The 24,555-nt window shown below is 46.7% G+C and overlaps 1 protein-coding gene across 1 annotated transcript in view; it reads left to right on the forward strand.

The window, feature by feature from the left end:
• PROZ (protein Z, vitamin K dependent plasma glycoprotein) overlaps nucleotides 1-24,555 on the forward strand; it is a 248,373-nt gene that overhangs the window by 104,977 nt on the left and 118,841 nt on the right. Inside the window, exon 4 of the mRNA XM_069637169.1 lies at nucleotides 17,727-17,840. Within this exon, the coding sequence (XP_069493270.1) occupies nucleotides 17,727-17,840 (114 nt within the window). The remainder of the gene's footprint in view (nucleotides 1-17,726; nucleotides 17,841-24,555) is intronic.

The following is a 24,555-nucleotide window of genomic DNA, read 5'->3' on the forward strand; positions in this document are numbered from 1 at the left end:
TTGGTACAGCTTTCAACTGTGTTCACTGTATATTATATACACTGGTCAGGCACTAGCCATGGACATTAGCACAATACAGGCCAGTGGCCACTATCATTGGCTTGCCCACTATATATTCTAACATATAAATTGGGCCACTAGCCATGGCCTTTGAACTTGAGCAGTTTGTACATCTTTTGGCCATGTCCACTGTATATTTTACGACATTAAAATGCAATAAGCGATGGCCTTCGGCCGTGCCCACTGTATATTATATACACTAACCAGCCACTAGCCATGGTCTTCAGCACAATACTAGCCTGTGGCGACGGTTTTGAGCTATGCGGACGGTATATTCTAACATATAAATGGGCCACTAGCCATGGCCTTTGACCTTTAGCAGTTTGTACATCTTTTGGCCATGTCCACTGTATATTTTACAATAATAAAATGTCTTCAGTGTTCTCATACAACATATAATTAGTGATGTCATCAGTGATGTGATCTGTGTTGTCATTATTGTGGTCATAGGCTGCGCAACAGGGGGCGCGAAGTTAAGGTGGCTTTAGCTGAATTTCAGGGGTTTTGTTGCATTCTCACCTTAACATCCCAACAACTAACGTTTTCTTCCTTGAATATATATAAGAATAACTATGGGCCTCATTCCGAGGTTGGAGGTAAGGTACAAACCATGCCGGTAATGATTTACCGGCATGGATTTCCGCTCCATGCCATTCCGACCCTTCAGACCGTAAATTACGGCACCGTAAACAACAATGCCGTAATTTACGGTCATGGGTCGCGCGCGCACACCACCATGGCGTAATCAACGGCATGGCGTAAACCGGAGCTGATCGCAAGTAAGGAGCACACGTAAATAACGGTCTCCTTAAGGCCGTAAAGTACCTTACCGGCATGGAGTACATACAGGCATCTCAGAGAAGGAGTTAAGAACACTGAGCAGTGGTTTCCACAGCCACAGGTGCACACAATCAGCACAGGTGTAGCCAATGGAGTCTGGCACAGCACAAAATGAGCATACCCACACACCACACCCTCTCCCACACCAAGATGATACCAATAGTAGTGGCACAACTGGAGCTGGAGGCCTTGCTTGCAAGGCAGTAACAACAACAACCACAGCCCCAACCACAGAGGACACACAGGAGGAGACGGAGGGTGAGACAGGCCCAGCATGCACCACCAGTGCATCCACCGTTACCACGCCGGCAGCCCCCAATCCCTCGCATCTGAGCCACCTCCTTCAACCTAACACCACATCAGATCCACACCCTGTACCGGCTTGACCATGACACCATCACCACCATAGTGGACCTGATACATGACGACATAGTGAGTTTCATAGAATAAAGCTCTGCCATCCCCCCTCCACTGAAGGTAGTGACTGTGCTCCACTTCCTTGCCACAGGCACCTACCGGCACACAGTGGGGCACATGCATGGTATATCACAACCCTTATTTACCCGGATACTGAACCAAGTGCTGGATGCCCTCAAGCACACAAGGGACTACATATACCAACCACGGACTCCCCAGGATGCAAATGTTGCCTTCCATGCACTGTGAGACATCAAATGACACCTGCGCAATGATCAATGTCCACTCCGTTTTACATTATGAACAACCAGTGTATTGAATAATTGTCATGAAACGTGTACAACAAAACCTCCACCACCCTCCCCCTCCCCCCAACTCCCAAACACACCCTCACTCCCCTCCCCCTCACCCACAACAACCCCAGAATAGTGCCATAAGGCCAACATAGGCCACATGTGTGTGCCAGCATGTTCAAGGCGTTCCCCCAGAGCCAGGGGGATCCATGTTGGGCCGGCGCAATGTACGCAATGAGCGTCGGAGCGGGCTGGTCTGGGTGGAGGAGCACTGTGACGGTGTGTCCTCCCGCTGGGGCTGTCGTGTGGGAGGTGCAGCCTCCAGGGCATCCGCGATGCGTCCCAGGACCGCACACAACCTATTGCTGCTGTCAGTGACCGCCTGACGCATCTGCCTTAGCTCATCCACACATTCCACCCTGGCCTGGCGGGTGTCCTCCATGAACACATTGATGAGGTCCGTCAGCTGATGTGCACGTGGTTCATCAATGTATGTAGGTACATTCCTGGCGGGTCTTGGGCCTACCTGCCCTGGCATGGCCTCAACTGGTGGAATAGGTCCAGGATCTGCCGGAGCACTACGGCCAGGTGTTTCCTGCTCCACAGAGTCACTGCTTGATGGCAGGGGGACATTGGTGGGCTCCGGGGTGTGGACTGTGGGGTAAAAGTCCTCCTCAGTGGCACCACAGATCGATAAGGGGCTGTCCACATTCTCCTGGGTGGCCGTAGCTGCCAACTCCCCAGCAATGCTTGATTCTGCCGACCTTGGGGTGTCTAATGTGGCAGGTGCCGAGGCAGGGAGGGATTGTGGTGGTGCATCCTCCACTGGCGTTTGTGGTGCCTGGGTTGTTTTCTTATTCCGTGCTGGAATGCTCCGGGACCGGCCTCTGCACGTGGAGGTGGATGGACGGGTGGTCTGGGTATCCCCGCTGTCATGATCGGTGCCTGTGGGGGTAGAGGAGAGGGACAACATGAGTGATTGTATGATGCGCTAATTGCATAGATCGCTGCATTCACATTTCTGTAATTTGGGGTTTGTGGCCCTCTGGGCGTTGCAACAGTACTAGTACATATGAATGTGAATTGAATGTACGCATGTGTACGCATGTGTCGGAGTGACTCATCCTGCCATAGTAATGTGCAGTCTGACTCACACACTGCCGAACCTGATGCACAATATGCATGATGGAATGTGCAAGTTACTGCACTATGGTTGATGTGTGTTATGTACTTGCACTTGGCCCTTGATTGCGTTGCAGTTGACTCTGCATTAGTTGGATGGGGGGGTGGCTACATGACAAGGTGCCTTTTATGGCCTTTGGGGGAGTCTACATCATGCAATTGCCATTGGCAGTGTTGACTTTGGACACTCACCTCCATCGGCAGACGACGTTGCCCCGCAGTCCATTTCACCGATGCCCTCTATGCATTCCGTGCCAATCATTGCGGCGCATGTCTCCTCCCATGGCTCAAGTCGCACAGGGGAACTTGGGCCCCCTCCAGTCTGCATGGCCTGACTCCTGTTGGCAGTGAGGAGTCCTCGCACCCGCACCCGCAAGTCATCCCACCGCTTGCGGCAGTCCTTGGGGGTGCGAGGGGTGGAGCCTACAGCGCTCACCCTTTGGGCGGTTTCTGCCCAGATGTTCTTTTTGCCGATAGTGGACTCCCGCCGCATGTCGGGGCTGAACACCACGTCAGCGTGTTCTGCCAGGTAGTCCACCATGACCTGGAGCTCATCAGGGCAGAATCGCTTCTTGCGGAGCCGGTCCGCAGACTTCTTAGGTGCTTTAGGCATAGTTCCTGGGTTCCTGATGCTTTCCCCAACTTCGGATTGCTCCCAAGGGTGCTGCCTGATGAGGATGGCAATGGACTGTGTTTTTAAAGATGGCCGCCGCGCTCCTTCCCGTTCCTGTGCGATGACGTAATTTCCGGTTCCGTTGTTTTGCGGTGACCGTAATTTACGGGATCCGTATATTACGGTCCCCGTTATTTACTGTCGCTGCTGCTTCCATGGCGGTGTTGTAATGTACGTGTCGCAGCAGGCCGGTAGGGGTTTTTCGGGGGGTTTTGCGGCATGCCGCTAGGTACTTTTCCGGCATGGCGAAAAGCGCGTGTCCGCGAGGTCGGAATGGGACGCAATTAGCGGTCTGTCACCTTGCCGGAGTCGTACTTTCCGCCATACCGGAAACGACCAGTACTTACCTCCAACCTCGGAATGAGGCCCTATATGTTTTGACATTGTGCATAAATTGTCAACATTAACATTTCATTTATTATAGGCAATTCATCTAAGTGATTCAGTGGTGTAACACAAAATGTGGGGGGCCCCCTGCGAGCCATGCTGAGGGGGCCCCCCCAACTCAGCAACAAATCACGGGTCGCGCCACACTCTGGGCCTGCCTAGATTATCACGCTTACGCAATACTCACAAATGTGCTGTTGAAGGGGTATGCCACACACTGCACTAGGATAAATATCTAAATATGTGTTTTAATGCAATATACATCACACATTCTGAGAAAAATTGGCTAAAAAGCCAGAGTGTTTGCAATGGTTTTGTAGGGTAACACCAATCCAATACATGCAAGTCACCAACAGTGCACAGGAACATTAATGCTTTGCTATTAAAAATGCCATGCCACAATGAAAATATGTCCAACTGGCTGCACAATGTAGACCAGTGTAATAACATTACAGTAAAGCATGCCAGGCCACATTTAGACATACCTAGACTGGTTGCACCAAAATGCCAGTCGAAGCAATAACACTTATCAAGAAGAGAACATACATTCAAGCTTGCGTCTCTGTGGCCTCTAACAACACGGCCAAACTCTTTACAATCTGTAAGTAACTGGTCAATCCTGTTGCAGTCTTAACCTCTCCTGGGCCCTCCCAGGCCCTCTGTATGGCTCTGTTCTCTCACTTCTCCACTAAAAAAAACTCAGGACATCCAGTCCCCCATCTCCTCTTCCTCTCTTGGCACCCCATTGGCCAGCTCTACTTCTCTTCCTCCTTTCTCCTCTTTCTATCTGACAAAACCTGATGAGGTTTCTAGACAAGTCCGATCTTTGAAAGTGTTGTCCAAACAGGTGCTCCCCTGCTTCTCTAGAACCATCAAGGACCATATTGACACCCTCGCTCCAGCCTTGGCTGATTTCTGTAATCACTCTTTCACCACTGGAATGTTCCCCTCTCCCCTTAAGCACTCTCCTGTGCACCCACTCCTCAAGAAGCCGCCTGCCTTTCCTGCCTGCCTGGAAAACTATCACTCAATATCCATCACCCCTTTCCTGGGCAAACTGTTGGAATAAATCTGGCTATCTTCCAGAGGCATGGAAAATGTTTTCCTGAACACCTGTGAGGATCTGTTCTCTAACCTTAATTACAGCATTCCTTCTGTCCTCATCCTCCTTGATATTTCCTCTGCTTTCGACACGGTCAAGCTCGCCATCCTGACTAATCGACTCCATGAGAACCTAGGCATCACGGATCAGGCCCTTGAGTGGCTGACCTCCTTCATCTTGGACTGCACCTCCCAGGTGCACCGTGGTCCCTTTCTCTCGGCCACATCTCTCTATACCTGTGGTGTTCCCCAGTGCTCCATCCTCTCACCCTGGTTTTTCAACCTCGTCTTGGCCCCTTTGGCCCACCTGATTTCTACCTTCTCCTCTTATGCAGCTTTCCTTTAGGCTCCCCTCAGACTCCTCTCCTCTCTCTCATTTCTGACTGTCTATCCGCGATTCAGGATTGGTGTGTATGCACCGATCTCTCCCTTAATGCCAGTAAGATGGAGATCCTTCTCATTGGGACCCCTGCCCTTGCTTTCCCTCTCACACTCTCTCCGCCCACTTTGGGCCCTCTTCTTTCGCCTTCCTGCGAGGCAAAAAACTTGGTTGTCATCTTTGACTCCACTCTCTCTTTCTCTCCTCACATCTCAGACATTGCCAAGAAGTCCCACTACCAGCTGCTCCTCCTAAAAGGAACTCTTCCATTTCTCACTTTCCCCCAGAAGCTCACTGTCTCCAGAGTCCTGCTTCTCTCTAGGCTGGACTACTGCAACAGCCTCTTTCTCAACCTGCCTTCCTCTACTCTCTGCCCTATGCAACTAATCCAGAACAGGACTGCAAGACTTATCCTTGGCCTCAAGCCCAGGGATCATATCTCTCCAGCCCTGAAATCTCTCCACTGGCTCCTGGTTGCTGCAAGGATCAAGTTCAAGACCCTTTGCATTGTCCACAAAGCTTTCTGGGCCCAGGCCCACACTACATCTATCGCTCTCTTCCAAAATACCTTCCTTCTCAAGCCCTTCGATCAGCTACCTCCAACTCTCTAAGGGTTAGACACTTCCCCAGACAGAGAGTAGGGGGTAGATAAATCTCCTATTCAGGTGCCTCCCTCTGGAAAGGCCTCCCCACCCCTCTCAAACTTGAGCCGGACCACCTGAATATCGGGAAGCAGCTCAAAACTTTCCTCTTCTCCTCTGCTTTCTCTCTCTCCCTCCCCTCCTGGCTTACCTGACCTACCTGTCTGTTGTACCGACTGGTTGCTGGGCTACCATCAGAGTCTCACTATGTCCAGACTCTTTCTTGATCAGTCACCCCTGCACTGCCTCTGGTCCTACCATGCACTTAGGGTCTGTAACTGTAACCCTACAGTCCCTTGTTCTCCTTGCACTACCCAGAGCTACACTGCCCAGGCTGCACTTACTCAGAGAATTGCTGCCCTGTTTTTCTCTCCCCTCTCCCTTGCACTTCCCCCCTCCCTTTCCCCTTGCACTTCTCGTTCTCACACCTGCACAATCTGAATGACACAAGGCCTAGTAAGATTGTTTGTCTTGTCCTCCCTCTATCTTCCCTCCCATGTCTTGTCGCGCCTAGAAACACTTGTGTACAGGCGCGTTATAAATGACTTATATCATATCCTTTTATCACAGATTCCAAGAAAAATATACAATGCCCCAGTAAGAAACGACTAGTCTGGCAGCACCAAAATGCCAGTCTAGCCAGGTAATTACACTTAGCAGGACTGCTTTATCAGAAATGTCCAGTTATAAAAAAAAAAGTCATACCAAACTGAGGAATTACTAGACTGGCTGTACCGGAATGCCTCTCTAGCCACTAATACCACATATCATGCCTGTATAGACTGGACATGGACAACCATTATGAATATTTCACACAATCCTGCCCCTCCACAAACATCCCCTCTCCTTCCCACCCCTACCCCAATCTCCAAAATCAGCTCCTTGGCCCAGAATTACCTCCACATCCCTCTTCCTTGTCCCAGAGCTCACATATGAGGCTCCTTCACTCATAGGTAAGTACTGGGATGAGGAAGAGTGGGACTATGAGTAATGAAGATTACAGGTAGCTAAGTCAGGCATTACCTCCATGTACCTCTACCTCATCCCACTACTTGTGTATGGGGCAGTGTGCCTCATACACAAGTAGTGGGACGAGGAAGAATAGGGCTAGGAGTAATGAAGATTACCAATAAGTAATCAAGGCATTAAAAACAAGTAGTGGTGCAACATTGAGTTGACTGGGATTCAGCACTCCTCCCCCCGAAATGTTGGGCTATGTTGACTCGACCTGGCTGACCTTCAGAGCAGTTGCCAGACAGAACAGGACAAAGATGTTAAACAGCACCTGGGTTTTGCTGTTAAAAAGAGCCCAGCAATTACTAACATAAAGCATTTCACTGTTAGTACCTGCATTCAAATGCCACATTTTTTAGCCAGTTGTAATCGTGATGTGTGAGTACTTGCATGCCAGAGGAAGGATTGGAAGGGTAAAGAGGGAACAGGAGACCACTCAATTCTCGCAGCAGTCCATAAGTGGGAGCTTTAAACCTTAAAGGAGAGAGTTAACTGCTTGTAACATTGAAGAGGCACTAGAATAGTCTCATAAAAATGCGCAAAGAAATTGGATGCCCCCACACAAATAAGTTTGCCCCTCCCCCACTGCCCGTGAAGTTAGCGCCTCTCCCAATATTTGAAGGGTTAATCCCCCCGAAATGTAGCTTTTGTTGCACCCCTGAACACAAGCACACACAGCATTCACCATATACACACATGCACACCCAGCCATCCATACATTTCAGTGTGCACTCGTTCACCATACAGGCACACCCTGGCAGCCACCTGTACATTTAAGTGTGCACCCTTTCACCATACAGGCACACACACCTAGGCACCCGCCCAAAGATTTAGGTGTGCACCCTTTCACCATACACTGACACAGGCAGCCACCTATACATTTGAATGTGCACCCTTTCACCATGCAGGAACACCCAGGCAGCCACCCGTACATTTAAGTGTTCACCGTTTCACCATACAGGCACCCACCCATACATTTAAGTGTGCACCCTTTCACCATACACTCACACAGGCAGTCACCTAAACATTTAAGTGTGCACCCCCTTTATTATACACTCACACACGCACCCGTCATGGGGTTAAGGGGAGCCCTATTACTTCAAAAAGAAATTGTTTCTTTTCGAAGTCATGTTGACTTCATAAAGAAATTATTTCCTTTAAGGACTGAACCATAACGGAAATAATTTCTTTATGAATGCAGTGACTTTAAAAAGATATTGGGGGTCATTATGACCTTGGCAGTAGCCGGAGTCATGAATTTTTCTTGGAATGGGCAATTACCGGTGCATTACAGCCCCGGCAGACCTGGTAATTGCCCATTCCCGGGCGCCAGAAAATATTACTCCCCATTCCCTTTTGAGTCCGATTGGACTCAATGGGAATGGGGAGGCCGGATGCACGTGCCGGTACATCCGTCGAGTTCTGCCCGCCGGAGCCGTTCCGCCCGCCAGGTCAGACCTGGCGGGCTGAAAGGCACCCGCTCGCAGAACTCGTAGTTTGCCGGTCGGGAAACAACGGTACCGGCAAGCTTACCGGTACTGTTGTTCCCAGACCGGCAAACTCATGATGAGGCCCACTGTTTCTTTTTGTAGTCATAGGGCTTCCCCACCCCATGACATGGAGGCCTCCAGCCTAGGGTCTTCCGTTGCATGGGGTTGGGGGATCCCTTGGACTTCAAAAAGAAAGTTTCTTTTTGTAGTCACTCTGCCTTCTTAAAGACATTATTTCTGTTACAGAAATAATTCCTTCATGAATGCAAAGTGAAATCAAAAAGAAAAAAAAAATATTTTTTATTTTTTTTGTCCAAGTGGGGCCCCCTCCTGGGACATGTGCTGGTGGGGCCCCCGCACTGCGGGCCATGTGGGGGCCCCCGTTACGCCAGTGAAGTGATTTGTTTACCCTCGATGCCTGTACCAGACATATAGCACACTGTCATAAATTCTCTCAACCCTTTTTACATTTTGCAGAACTATTTTTGCCATACTATGATGTGCCCTTATCCATTTGGAGCGCTGGCCTCCTTACATTTATATTCAAGATAAGCGATTTAGGGCCTAATTCACAGAAGTGTTTTATAATCGCAAAACCCCATTGGAAAACGCTCTGTGACTCAGAGCCTTAGTATCATTCTGTGGACTACAATTCCCAGTCCCTCGGGTTGGCCACTAGAAAATCGCCAGTGTCAGCCATGTCATAAATGGAAAAACCCATTTCTCCTTTATTCTGATAGAATCATCAGTTCATCTTCAGATTCCGTCTTTTGACGGGTGAAACACTTGTGTATAGGCGCATTATGAATGCCATATCATATCATGTCTTTTATTTATACATTACAGAATGCCAACATGCAGACAGTCCTTTTCTTATTGTTTCATATTTTTCCTGTGTTTCGTGCACACGAACGTGGACTAGTCTGTCGTTTATCTCTACTTATGTTACCATGGTTACTTCATAACAAGGGCGCTTGTCCTTATTCTATGAAACCTTAAGGTGTCATGGCAACCTATTAGAAACTTGTGGCGAGGCAATGTGTCCCGTTTGACCCAGCAAAGTCATTTCGATGATATGATAGGTTATTTATAACACGCTTAATACCCAGAGGTTTCTAAGCGCGGACCCGGGGATCGAGCCTGTATTGCTCTGTGTCATCTTGCTTCCAAGGCAAGCATGTTGCCGCTGAGCTATCCTCCCAAGATATCCTCCCGGTATTCTTACCTACATCCAACAGGATGCAGCACTCTTGTTACATGTAGGTAAGAATACTTCTTGCTGTCTAGCTGAATTCTTTTCTCAGAATTAGTGCATTATTTCGTACTGAACGGGCGCTTTCTGTGTGTTATTTCCTTAAAGTTGCCGGTACCATCCTGCACACTGACACAATCCTAGAGGATCACATTAGGTAATTGGGAGGCTTCCATTTCATTTCCTTTCATCCTTTCATATTTTCTCTCGAACTAGTTGTACACTCCAACTTACATAAACAACTATTTTTTGCTGCACTAATTCTGCCGAGCCTGACGATTTTTCAGCAGTGAGTGGGAGTATTTACCTCCAGCATTTTTCTGCAGGTGAATCCTCCACTCCAGGTCCAACCTCATAATTTGGCGTAGTGGTAAAGTTGGCAGTAACGGATTTGCAGCCAACTTTCCCACTTAATGCCATTCTTGTAATGAGGCCTGCATCAGTGTATTTTGGATAAATGTCACTGGTGCCTCTGAAGTTTGGACTTTGTTGCATTTGGATAATGTCTACTAACGCTGAAAAAATAAACACATATATATATATATATATTCAATGAGAAAACTTAGTTAAGGGAAGTTATGGTTAAGTTGCACTAATAAAAACATTATGGTTCCAAGTAAAACCAAAAAAAACCTGAAATTCAGCAGTTATGGTACGCTAAGCAACCATAACTTGCGCCACCACCGTGCACTGCTAAGACTAACACCCAGGACATTAAAGATGAAATCGCAAATTGATAGAATTTTATGAAAACTGCTATTTATCTTAAAAATGGCATCCGTTATTGCCATCCCTCCTCCCCAAGAGCCACAACCACCACCAGCTGGAGGACCTTCACAACAAAAAAAGCGCAGTACTTTCAAAGACAATGAAGAGGACCAAGAAGATGAGGTAGAGGAAGGGCCTACTTCTAGCACCAAGATCGTTTCATGGGTGTGCCAGTTCTTTGCTACTGTTGGGAGTGTACGAAAAGGCTAAATCTACCAAAGTGAAATGCACTGAGTACTCAGTCGCAGACTACCTGGACAGTAGTCCTACGGGACACCTCCATGCGCCGCCACACCAAATCCAATGACTGCAATGCTCTCAGAAAGGTTGTACCTTTCTCAGCAAGTAGTAAGCTGTCTTCCTTCACCTCATCTTCCTCAATAAATACTGTAACTACACAGCCTGAAGTCTGCGGGCATTGGTGCATTATAAATAAATAAATAAGGAGGGCTACGGACCATTATCGTCCATTGCAGCCCCTGAAATGGGGGATAAAGGCCATTACCACCCCTGGTTCCCAAAGCGGAACCCGCTGTAGTAAGGAAAATCCTTTTCCAAGACAGCCAACATGGAAAGAGAAGGCTGGGCTCTGTACACAGCCCCTCTTCCCTTGCCATGGCAGCCTGCAAAACCCTATGAACATATTACCAGAAGCACTTTTTTTCCCTTTCAAACCTGTCCTACCTTCGAATAACTTTACCACATAGCCGGTCCCAGGTAGACATAGCCACTTTAACACCATTTTTCATCCCTAGCGGTCATGGTCAGTAGCCACATTGTCCGTGTCATAACCTTATGCCACGACCCAGACAATCTGGCTACTGCCCAAGGCCACAGGCTATACCTCAGTCACCAAAGGTATATGACAATTTTTTGTACCTACATTATTACACTTGTCAAAAAATAAAACACGGGCACATTTGCAAAACCATGCTTTAATATCCTTGCCAAGCTCATCACGTGTTTGCTTGAAATCCGACCCATGTTTTATTTTTTTTAAAGTGTCAAAATGTATGCACATACAATAGTCATATAATTTAGCCCCCACTTGACAAAATCCATTCAGTCTTTACACAAACATTGAAGGTTGGGTCTATAATCTTTCTCAAAATGTTTGTCCACATTCGTCAAATAGCAACAAAGTTATAAGCCATCTAAAAATGTTGAGACCCCCCTCTAATTTCGCCCCTCCTGAGAAAATCCCATCAAACTTTAGAAAACCATTTATATCTAGATCCAAAATCGTTTCCCCAAATGTTGTGCAGATTCGTCAAATGACACCACATTTATATGCCTTTACAATATTTTGGGACCCCCCCTCTAATTTTGCCCCTCTTGACAGAATCCCAAAAAATTTTACAAAACCATTCAGGATTAGTTCTAGAATAAAATTGCAAAAGGATATGCAGTTTCATTGAATGGCGCAAAAGGTATAAGCCATCCAAAAACTGATTTTCCCCAACCCTGTAATGCAGAAATAGGTACAGATCTCCTAGGACATCTGAAGTGTCCACGATCACCACAGGACTGCCCGAGGACATCCAGAGTGTTCGCTGACTTTCGGGAGGTGATACAACCCGTTTTTTGGCTTCTTATGGCCATATCCAATCCAATCCTCATCCACCCATAAACATTCCCTGAGATTGTTTGTTGAGTTTGACAAGTGCAATGCTGTTTTTTTTGTTTTGTTTTTGCCGCGCTGTCCGTCGGCCCCAAAAAAGTATGCGAATCCAAGATGGCAGGCGTTTCAGTAAAACTGACGCATTTCATGTTTTCTCACCACCCAATTAGCGGCTACGTCCAAATGTCCGCAGACCATGCAAAAGTTTGCACATTTTTCTGGCCAATCAGAGGCCAGTCCGCGGACAGTGCAGCCAATCAGAGGCCAGTCCATGGACAAAACAGGGAAGTGAGTCCGCGGACCAGACATAGATATCACTACATTTTTTGCCTTACGTTTTGGTCGTTTAAAAAAAACTATTGGACTGATTACACCGCAAATTTGGTGAAAATCCATCCAGCAGTTTGGGCTATAGGCATGAGCAAAGTTTTTTTCCTATTTTGTCTGTGGGAAAAAAATACATTTTGAGCCCCCCTTATAACTTTGCCCCCCCTTGACCAAACCTCACCAAACTCTGCAAAAAAATTCAGAGCGGGCCATATACCTTTTTTTATGAGGATTCGCCCAGGGGGGGCAAAGTTATAAGCCACCCAAAAGGTGCTCTTCCTATGGGTTTAGCAACTTAACCATATTCACATGGCCGCTACTGCAGGCCATGTAATATGCATCATGTTTATCAGAGAGAAATATATTTGTTCAGCGAAATAATGACACCCTATTATTTAGATTCACTTTGAATTTTTGTGATGTAAGAAAGCGATTATTTCATATGCTTGTCAGAACCTTTGATAACAGTAATATACTATAGTGACAGATTGAATTGCACCTGATGAAGGGAACCAGAATCCCGAAATGAGCTGTGCAGACGAAAATTATTATTAAGTATTTTTAATCTTCTTGACAATTGTGGACTGAATCATTGCCATTTCTCTTCTTGCGAAATCAATGAATGTAATTGGTTAAAAGCGAAATAGTTTGAATTACCTTGTAATTATATTGGCTGAATTTACAGCTCAAAGGTGTGCAGGGGACGGGATTATCTGACATCTCTGGATACTCTTTTCTGTTCATATTATAGTTCTGACCTCTTGTAAAAGTTGTGTCACCCCCTCTGCACCCAAAATGACTTTCAACTAGTGAGAATTATTGGTCTAATGTGATTCCAAATTGTAGGTGTGCACTTACACTCGGTTCTTCCATACATTATGATCAGATTGAGACCCAGCCCCATCTCACCTAAAATTCTCAAGAAACAAGAAGCAAATGAGAACTTATACCCCATTTGAGTGGCTGATGTTGTAGCCATTTTATCCACACATCCAAAAACTTAACATGTCCGAATGAGTATGTATGGTTTATGGTTACAAATATTTTAATTTTAGGGAGAGTGTTGTTAACAGTGATATGAGCACCAAGCCTTGTGCCTGTTATGTATCTACTGATTCATACATATGGCCCTTTTATCACAGACTTGTTTATCAAATATTGAGATCATTGGTATATTCCCGAAATGGTCTGCGATTTAATGCAAAGCAGAAAGCAACACTCATGGGTGCTATTTGACCCCTCTCCCTCACTCAAAGGGGTATTTTGAGAGAGTGCAATAGGAGTGTACCAAGCTGTCCACCTTTGAATGGTAACCTTCTATCAGAAAATAATTCATATGATTAGTCTAGTGTTACTCCTTGTGAAATCCAACTGAGGTGGTTCAAACAGAACACCTGCACCACAGGGCCCGTGGTCAGTGGGCCCTCAGACCACGGCAGGCTGTTCACGCCACAGTGTGCCAGTATGAACAGTTTGAAACTGCATTCAGGCAAGGCCTTCGTTAAGAGCAGGCGAGAGAAGAGCCATTTACTTGTGCAGCAACAGCAGTTTGTTTCACATTAGATTTCTTATGTAGAGTACTTGAATTACAATGTAATGAAAACAGCTTAATTAGTTTAGCAACGATTTATTGATATTGAAGAGGGTTTTGTTGCGTTGCCTTAGTATAAAATCAAAGAAGTATCAAGTGAATTATATGGACTGAATCTAGTGCTGAACTTACAATCATGGTGATCATGCCCGAGTCAGATATGCATATTAAATACACTTCGAGTATCAAGGTGATGCATTCCAAGTACTCAGGTAAACGAAAAAGGTGTTTTTACAAACTGTATCAGTCAGCCAAACAACTTTTATTTGTTGTAAAACCTTCAAGTACATAAAACACACATAAATAAATAAATTTCCAATGGGGTTACAAAAGTAAAAAATAATAACAAAGTTGATAAAACCTAATGGAACCACTTAAAAAAGATGTTATAGATTAGTTCATTGATCGCAGGAAAAGTCATAAATAGCACAGATATACAATAAAACAAAAGGATTTGCGAGGAGAGAATGCTCGCAGCGTCGCCAAAAAATAAATAAGAAAAAAATACCAGATTCTTAACACATTACCCGTTTATAAGCAGATGCATCTTATCGTTGTGAGCCTTCTTATTCCACACCTTACGGGACTATCTGGTTTATGGCCATTGCTCTTTGCATCCAAGCTCTATGTAAATAACAGGCAAAAACAACGTGCAACGCCAGGGGGTATGTAAGGAGGTTCACAGCTTCGCCACCAGTGTGGATCCCAGCCATCCTTCAGATAAAAACGTCTCAACTTAAGAGTCTTAATACATATCAGAAACAAATGGATCACTGCTTCGCTTTCAGCCCCAGGGAGAGGGCATTCCTTTACTGGTGCCACTCCATTTTCTCGTGAAGGATGCTAGGGGAAGATTTCCCAGCCTAAGAGGAACACACAGTGACCTCTAAAATGGTAGCACATTAAAATCTATATAGTTTCCAAGTCCACTTTTATAACTTCGATATGCTGATCCCAATTTTAATTTGCATGCCTTCTCAACTGTTGACCTATCGGTAGCCATTTTTTGTCCCTGAATGAGGGCCTGGCCATCTAGCTCCTGGGGGTTCTCCCAAACTCGGCTATCTCCCCCACGGCAAGCAGAATATTCTTTACATGTGAGACGCATCTTCAGTTCTTGCAACCCCCAAGGGTCCGAAGGTGTTTCAATGCCTCCCGATATTTGTCCAGGCCCTCTGTACGCCATAGTCTGATCCAGTACAAAACAGACCTTATGGAGACTAGCTCACCCACCAGTACTAGGCCAAGCTCCAAATGAACAAGTGCGGACAGGGAGGTCTGAGGGAGTATTAACAGCTGTTTCAAAAACTTATATTCCAATATATCTAATACCCCAGCCTTCTCACATTCCCATAGCTCTGCCACATAGGTGGGGGCAGGGCAGGCCTGCTTTTTATACAAATGAAGTGCTGGGGAAATAGCACCACCACCATGTTTGTTGCAAAAAGACGTAGTGGCCCAGCTATATTTCTGCAGAGTAATGCTTGCCATTGCAATCTGTGCAGGCCTGCCCCCATTCTCCTGAAATCCAACCCCTAGATAATCAAAGTATTTCACTTGTTCTAAGAATATTTCATTGACTTTGCAGGGGGCAGTACTTGACAAATTGCATCATCACAAAGACCCGAAGGAAAGTATGAGGTGATGGAATGTTCCAGAAATAGTTCAATGCTTGGTCCCTCAGTGTTTTATGGTGTCCTGATTCAGGGGCTTTTTTTTTTGGGATGCCAGTAACTGCAATGTAAATGTGGATTCCCCACTCTAGGAACATTGCATTAATGTTTATGTGAGTGCCTGGAACGGGTACTGTGCGATAATAGCATTGCAAAAATGCCTCATTAATGCCGACCAAATGCAGCCTTTTTTGGTAATTACATTTTATTTTACATTTTCCCTCTATGTCTCTCCATCTTCCTGCTTTCCCGCTTCTGCCCCCTCCTTTACTTATTTTGAAGGATATGTTGTTACCTTTAACCCCTTCCCCATTGGCCAAATATATATATAAATACAGACATATTTTAGGCCGACCTTATTCTGGTCTTTTATAACATGTTATATTCCCTGCAAAGCCGAACCACCATGAACCTCATACATCAAAAACAGAAACAATCAAAGAACCTTTTCACCAGCTCCCCAAGGAAGACATGGGCCTCAATATAAGTATGGCGGTCCGGAAATAAGGGTGCCGTTAGGGAGAGGGAGAGGGGGAAAGTGTGAGGACAAAGCCAGAAGCAACATATAATATAAGACAGCAAAAGCAAGTCCCAGTGGCCCAACACATAACTATTTCCAGAGAGAAGAGCAGATCAAGGTAGCGTATCAGGGGAGGAGACCCGAGACAGGCAGGCGGCAGAGCCTTAAAGTTCCAAAACCATTTTAAAATGGAGATTCATAAGTCTTTTTCTAAAATGTAGGGGGTTTCCTGAGCTATGAGTGATGCAGGCAGGTCATTCCAGGGATTAGACTGACACCTGGAGTCCTGGCTCCTAATCTCTTCTTCTGCGTCACCCTCCTAATGGCTAGCTACCTCGAAGAAGTGGATCTCAAGGGAATGGTTAGGCATTATTCGGCCATGTTGTATTAGAGGTATGTACAGTCAGTGCCTCAACAGGTCTGTTGGATGATGCAGAGGGTTTTGAATGAGATGCTGGCATCCAGCAAGGGCCCGTGTAATGATTCCAAGGCTGGGGGAAGTTTCCAGGTCTGAAATCAAAGATTCTTCTATCAGCCTTTTTTGTATGAATTTGATCTGGTGTAGGAGAGTCTAGGGAAGGCCAAGGCAGAGAATGTTGCAATAATCTATACTGCAAAGAACCAAATCCCTCAACACTTCCACCTTATGGAACCAATTGACAAAAGAGAGAGGGCGCTTAAGCACCCAGAACTGGAGGTGCTATTTCTAAGAGAGCTCTTGTACTTTTGGTGCGAACAAAAGTAATCCATCGAAGATAGTCCTCAGATTACTAGCCACATGGACTGGGCGGCAGAGAGACTGTCCACAGAGATTAGCCAGGAAAAAGGCAGATTGGATGGGATAGTGGATCCCAGCAAATGATTTTAGTTTTTACTGCATTAAGGCAAAAGTTGTTGAGCATCACGTCCTGGATGAGGGAATGGGAAGATGAGAATGTGCTGGCATTCAGGGCAGAGTGACTTCCCAGCTTAAACCCAATCTGCATGTCACTGACATAGGTCTGCATGGTGTAGGAGAAAGTTATGATGTGCGTGTCAGTGGTTGTAGGTAAGTGTTAAAGAGCCAGGGGGAGAGGATAGCGCCTTAAATAACTCCACAGTTAGAGGTATTAGGTCAGGCTGGATCAAGAATGAAGTGGCAGGGAATGATGGCCATAACTGGGGATGTTACCAGAAAATCCAAACCTATTAGATTGAGCTGGCAGTGATCTAATCGTTTCACTATTTAGATGATTGAGAAGATCATGGCTTTCAATGGGAATCTCAGACAACTAGTAGCTGTGCAAGTTGTTAATTATTGAGATCTACTGGCTGAGCAGGTTGAAAACAAAAAATATCATGAATGCTTAGGAAACAGATCCTACAATTACAAATGCCTATTGTTTTTTCGATATCTCAGTAGACTTGGTCAACGCGTTTGCAATGCATGCTGGGAAAGAAGAGACTTTCACGAATTGAGTGTCTTTTTGAATGGGACTCTGTCGTTCTCATTTGTAGGTGGGAAGCAGTGCTCATCAAGTCCATGTCTCAACAATGCAACCTGCACCAACACCATTCGCAGCTATAAGTGCAGTTGTGCAGAAGGGTATAAAGGTACAGTCTGTCAATTTGGTAAGTTGAGTTTACCAAGTGAGAACAAGTGTGCTGCAATAACCTTTATTTTTATTTTTTTCAAATTCTGGTTTTATTGAGTTTTGACAAACAAGGTAAGTAGGTTACAGATAATAATTGGAACATGTTGGAACATTTTACATTGTGATTATACCTCTCATCCCCCAGCAACCCGTAACCCTTGAACATCCAACTCTTTGCCGAAATCCCGCTCCCACCTATGTTTCAAGTTGTCAGTTGATCCCCTTTCTGCATCCAAGAGCGCTGTGTACATATTCGAAATCATGCCTCTGGTCGCAGAAATTGTATCTAGCAGTTTCTCGAAAGGGGCGAGGTCCCACCATTCTTTCCTCATGAGACTGAGAGTGCCCTTAAGTTGCAGGAAAGGGAAGACCAGTAGCGGGTGAATCACCAGTGCCTCCTCAAGTTCCGTAATTGTGAGGAAGCCGATGCCTCTCCACAATTGTCCCACCCTCAAAAGACCTGCATCGCACCATGATTGAAATCTTGCATGGTCCGGGATTTCTTCACGTACACCTGGTGCCCATATGTGGCTCAGAGGAGAAGGCCACGTGGTGATACCCTTCATGGTGGCTGCCTCCCTCCAGATTTCCCATATTGTACCCAGTATGGGGTGGGCCTGAAGTCTACATAGCTCTACATAGCATAGCATAGCAACCCATAGCCAATCTGATACCGTGGCAGGGGTTAGATTGTGATTGTCCAGATGCACCCATTTTAAATCCCTCCTACCTCTTAAATGGGGAATCAATACCCTCAGTTGTACTGCATGGTAGTACAACTTAAGATCAGGAAGACATACTCCTCCTTTCTCTTTGGGTAAGATGAAAACTTCTTATGGTATCCTCGCCCTTCTCCCCTGCCATAGGAATTTTAGGATGGCTCTTTTTACTTCTCTAAAGAATTTTTCTGGGAGTTTTAGGGGGAGCATTTGGAATGGATATAAGAATCTTGGTAGACAGATCATTTTGACTGCATTAAGTCTCCCCATCCAGGAGATCGTAAGCTTTTGCCATTTCGCCAAGTCTTTATGGAAGAAGGCTAGCAGATGGGGAAGTTTGCTTCGTACATATTCTCTAATTCTTTTGTCAAATGTATCCCTAGATAGCGAAAAGTGTTGCCAACCAGACCAAGCGATGAGAGTGTGGTGGCATATTCGGGGGTGAGTTTCTGTAGCGGAAACAGTACAGATTTGGACCTATTGATTTTGAAGCCTGAAAGTGAACCATATTATTTTATCAAATGTACGGCTCTAGGTATTTATGTCATGGGGTTTTTAACGTGAAGTAGGATATCGTTGGCATAGAGGGCTACCTTATGTTCCGTTCCGGCTACTTCTAAGCCCTCTACCTGAGGGTCTGCTCTAAGCATTTGGGCAAGAGGCTCCAAGGAGAGAGCGAACAGAATCGCCTATAGAGGGCAGCCTGCCTTCTGCCCCTACTCAGGTTGAACCACCTAGAGTATTCTGAGTTAACCATGACTGATGCCTTAGGGGATGTATAAACAGCTTTAACCCCCTTTTGGAAGACAGGGCCCAGTCCGTCCTTTGCTAGTACCGCTTCGAGGAAGCACCATTCCACCCTGTCGAATGCTTTTTCAGCATCGATAGACAAGAGCGCAGGGTTGGCTGTCATTGACCTTGATTCGTGAATTAGCATTTTGGTTGTGCGCTGCATACTAGGCTGAGACCAGGGTGTATCGGCTGATGGAAATCCTTAACAGGATCGTGCAGACCACGGTCCCATCTTCAATTACCACAGCAAACCATGAGCCCCCTTGTCCGCCCTCCTCCCTTGTCAGCAAAACAAATTAGACATTTACATTGTTTCAAAGTTGACCTCCCCGCACCCAAACATCTGACCATGAGGGTCTGGGCCAGGCCTGGTCCTAGCACTTCCCCAATTCCCTTCGGGGTGTCTTCTGCGGGGTCCAGCAACACCTGCGTAAAACATTTGTTGGTGCATGTTCAGCTAACAGCGCCACTTTTAGGTCTATAGTATCTCCTGCGTGCATCCCTTCCCAGGATGTGAGTTACCCTCAGAGCTTGCATATTTACTGATCAGTGATATTCGGCGTCGACCTCCATCAGAGTTATGCACCTGGTGAGGCGTTCATCATCCTATATTTCCTGGATTCCAGGATTTTCTTTCGTCTTGGTCCTTCGATACACCATTGTTGGTCCTCTCCATGTCCCTCTTCCCAGTTTTGTTTGTTGCTCTGATTACCCATAAAGTCTGCTGTGCAAGTCCTTATGTCCTTTTCGGTTTTCAATCGAACATTATTTCCCTCCCATTCAAACGAGAGGGAGAATGGGTATCCCCAACGGTATCGGACGCCCTTTTCTTTAAGCCATTTGGTTAGGGGCATGCACATTCTCCGCATGGCAAGTGTGAGTGAGGACAAATCTTGAAAAATCGTCACTCTCGCTGCATCAAGAAGGAGATGAGGGGTGCTCTTGGCCTTATCAAGGATTCTTGCTCTGTTGGCCTAATTATGGAACCTCACCAGGACTGTCTTTGGTCCACCTGGTGCTCCCCCTGCGCTGTGTATACGGCCAACCTTTGGCTCATACACCGTGTCGTCCTTGAATAGGATTTTCAAATTCTGTTTGTCTTACCTTCTCGGCTCGGTATGCCGAAGATCTGCAGGTTGTTACGCCTTTCACGATTTTCCAAATCGTCCATCTTCAGGCAAAATTCCTCTTCTCTACCTTCTATGTATGTAAGCCTTTGGTCCATTTGGGATTCCAAAGTGTCGAGGGAAGTTTGATTGTGTTCTACCCCATCAAGCATTTGTTCGAGTTTGTCAATTCTATGCGTTATCCTATCAATTTTTCCCCCAATGTCCGCCCTCATGCTTTTCATCTCACTGAGAAGTGCTGCTACGTCGACTTTGGTCGCGGCTGCTTCCACTTCTGACACCGCCATCCATGATTTTGAGCAAGATACTGTTTCAGGGTGGTGCAGGATGTAACAGTACTTAGCCAACTTTTTGGCCAGTGTCCATGTGCCGTTTGTACTGGGTAGGGTGGGTGATAAGGTGTCTAATCCCTTTCTGGCTGTTTCACATCGACCTGAGCATTCAGGTGCACTTTGAGTTCCTACAGTTCGTTATTGCGCTGAAGCTCTGGTTTCGCTTGCCTCCGGAGGTGGGTCTTGGTCTCTTCCCTCTTCAGGAACGGGGTTCTTCTGAGGAGGGCACAAGCCTCACTTTGTGAGGGCCCAGCCCCTCAGAACACCTACATTGATGCTGGATTGGATTAGTCAGTGATGGTCTGATCGAAGGGGAATTTGTTGCGAGGACGAGGGAAGGGTGGACCAAGTCCCAGTTTGTCACATTGGATAGGTGGGCACTTCTCGATTATGGCCTCACCAGGAGTCAGCTCAATTCACCAGGCACCGTGTACCAGAGGTCAAAACTATCATTGATCTCAGAGGAGGACACACGCCCCAACTTTGGGGGCCCAACCCTCTTGGTGGATCTTGTTAGTGATATCCACTTATCACCCAACTTGGCACCTCCTGGAAATGCGTCTTTCGGAAGATTCCATGGGGTGCACAAGCAATGCTTACTTGTCTTAACTTCGTTGGGTTTTATTCCCTGTCACATAGGGGGTCTAATTTCCTCGAGCGCTGGACCCAGAGGATCTGTTTTCATGCAACACAGGCCCTAGAGCTCATAGGTTTCGAATGTCAGTATGGGGATGGGCGTCCTCACAGATCTTTGTGATGTTGGAATGAGTTCCCCATGCGCTTCCATCTGCTCTCTCTATGCCACACACTGCAGAAGTCAGTTTGGTGCCTTAATCGCGTTAGAATGCGAGGGGTGCTGCAGGGATTCCGTGTCTGCGTGGTCTCAAATGTACTGTGGCCTGTGGGTCTGGGGGCTTCAGAGTGAATCCAGATATTCTTCCTTTTCCGTGACCCTTATTCATTGGTGTTATATGTTCATTTAGTGCCTCAGGTTCTTCTCTGAGTCGTGTGATGTCCCTGTATTGGTGCGTGCCAGCAGTGCGCCGCTCTAGGTAGCAGGGTACTCTTTGTACTTGTGGTTAGTTATGGGGGTGTGCAGTGCCGGGTTAATCTCAGGCCCCTACGAAGCCAGTAAGTTCTATAAGTGCCCACTACTGCTGGTATAACCTGGATGACGAAGGGAGGTCATAAGGGGTCACTAACTGAGTTCCTCCGTATGGGGCATACGCAGTAATGCAGCCTGAGTTCTTAAGGTGTTTGGCGAGCTATAGGGTCCATGGGCAGTTTGTTTTCCGTGTGCGGGCCGCCACGGGCAGGAATCGCAGGCCAACTTCCAGGATTGCTTGCTTTAAACTGTGTCACAGTGCACAGATCGTATTGTCTCTTATACATTTTCACCTACCGCATCAGAGACGCACCATGCGCGGCCGCAACGTGCAAGAACTCGTCTAAATAGTCCCCAGCTCCTTTGGTAGGATATGGAGGCCAAGCGCTCCAGGTACGCGTATATCCAGTGCGCTGCGCCGGCTCACATTTCTCCCACTGCGGGTAAACCCCTGCTAGTGCACGCCCGGAGTGGCTCAATCCAGGGGGACGAGTCGGGGCGGGAACCCATCAGGGCGAACAGGGCCTACCTTCTGTGCGTCGGCGCACCGCTGGGATTCCAGATGTGTTGAAATTCCTTCCGCGTTCCTCCTCGTAGGGTCGCTGGAGTCAGAGTACCGGGTATTGCAGTCAATGCTCAATTCGGGGCCAGTGCCTCCGTCCTGGGTCCCTTCAGATGGCCACAGTGTCTTCCTGAGTCCACCGCACCCACAGCAGGGCCTACTTCTGGAGCTGCGTATGCTGCATTACTTTCACTTTCCAATCCTCGCGTTGCGGCAATCCGCCACCAGCAGACACTGGTTCTATCGCTTGTATCTCAGCGAATTCCACCGGGTTTCTTTCTTCAAGGGGGACATATTCATGCAACAATCGCGCATCAATTTTCAGAGGGGGGCCCAGAAGTGGAGGTTCAAGCCACTTTTAGGACCTGTGGGGTCAGAGCTCACACGGAGGCTGAGGTCATCTGTGCGCCTCCTAGAGGCCAGTGGCAAGAACCTTTATTTATGATGGATTAATTTGACTTTGTCGAAAAATCAATGTAGTAGGACTTTCATTCTTCTGAACGATCCCTGCGTGAAACGGAGCACTACATTAGCAAATATGGAAATATTTGTTATTCACACTCTACCGCTCGCACAAGTCAGCGTCAGCCTTGAATTGCTATATGTGTCAGATCCCATGTACCATTCCCTGAAAGTCACGCAGACTTCTTTACCATGGAAGAATTAATGTTTTAATTGAATTTCAAGTTTGATGGTTGTTTTGAGTTCCACCTTTCCTTTCTGAAATTTGAGTGGGGCATTGCCCATAACTCCTACTCCTAAATTATGGAGGCGTTTCCTAAAAAGGGCACACACAAGGAAACAACTCTACAACAGTGGTACCAAAAAAAAGGAACGAATAACAAAACCAAACAACTTAAATGAAGAGTCCCAAAGCTGAGCAATAAAACCAATGGTTCTGAACTGGCAATGGAAATGTTGTCACAAATGAGTGAAGTATCAGAAGCTTCAGAAATTATGCGAAATAGCTTACCTGCCATTCTGAATCTTTTGTTATGGTGAATATTTCAACAGCCGTAGAGGGTAACTAGGCAAAAGTTGGTGAAAAGGTTATCTTACATAATAAAGAGGGACTTCAGCTGGCATTAGCAGAATATGGAGCTTGTGTGGCCCAGAGGGAGCATTGAATGGACAGTGAAGTCGAGACGATCAATCTGAAACTCTAGACCGGAAAATCCACCAGGCTAAGTTCACCAAGACTTTGGGCCTCATTAGGACCCTGGCGGATTTCGCGGTGCTAAATGCACCGCGAAGCACGGCGGAAAGCCGTCGATAGCGCCATGGGGGTTGGCGGATTTACCGCCCCATTCCGACCTTGGCGGAGCGGTAAATCCCCAATCCCCATTCTGCCCTTCCCCATTCCCATTCTTGCCCCATAGGGTATAATGGGAGTGGGGAAGGAGTTAATTACGCCACCGTAAAATACGGTGGCGTAATTAACAACGAGGTCCCGTAGCGCCATGGTTTTCTCCGCCTGGTAAAACCAGGCGGAGAAAACCTCCATGGCGCTAAGGGAACTCGTAGTACGGCGGACGGGTCCGCCGCGATTAGCGCTGGCGGAAACCCACTCCGCCAGGGTCCTAATGAGGCCCTTTGAAGTGTTCAGAACACTTGTGCTTAGAACTGGTATCCAGTGATGTTACCGAAAAAGAAAATAACGAATGAACCCTTTTAACTAGCCACATAATAGGGATAACAAGTTTTTTTAACTACCTCCCAGTCTAACCCTCACATATTAAAAGATCAAAGTCAGCTGTCTCATATCGATGTATACGCCTGCTGCAACCCCCAGGGGAGTTGCTAGGTCTGGAAAAGACCCGGGGCTAAGCTGATGTCGGAACTTTTGGGACTGGGGGCTAGCTAGTCTTTTGGCTGTAGCTCCTGAGATTCTATCTGGGGCTACAACCAAAAGATCCCTTAGCCCCCCCCTAGCAACGCCCCTGGCAACCCCGCTGGCTATTGTATTCGCGCAGGCTCCCAAAATATTAAGTGGAACCTTTGAACACGTCGGTTTCATTGATTGAAAAATGCCCTCTATAGATCAACCCCAATCTG

Source organism: Ambystoma mexicanum, chromosome 7p, assembly GCF_040938575.1.
Source record: "Ambystoma mexicanum isolate Mex_15411 chromosome 7p, UKY_AmexF1_1, whole genome shotgun sequence".
Classification (NCBI taxonomy): Eukaryota; Metazoa; Chordata; class Amphibia; order Caudata; family Ambystomatidae; genus Ambystoma; species Ambystoma mexicanum.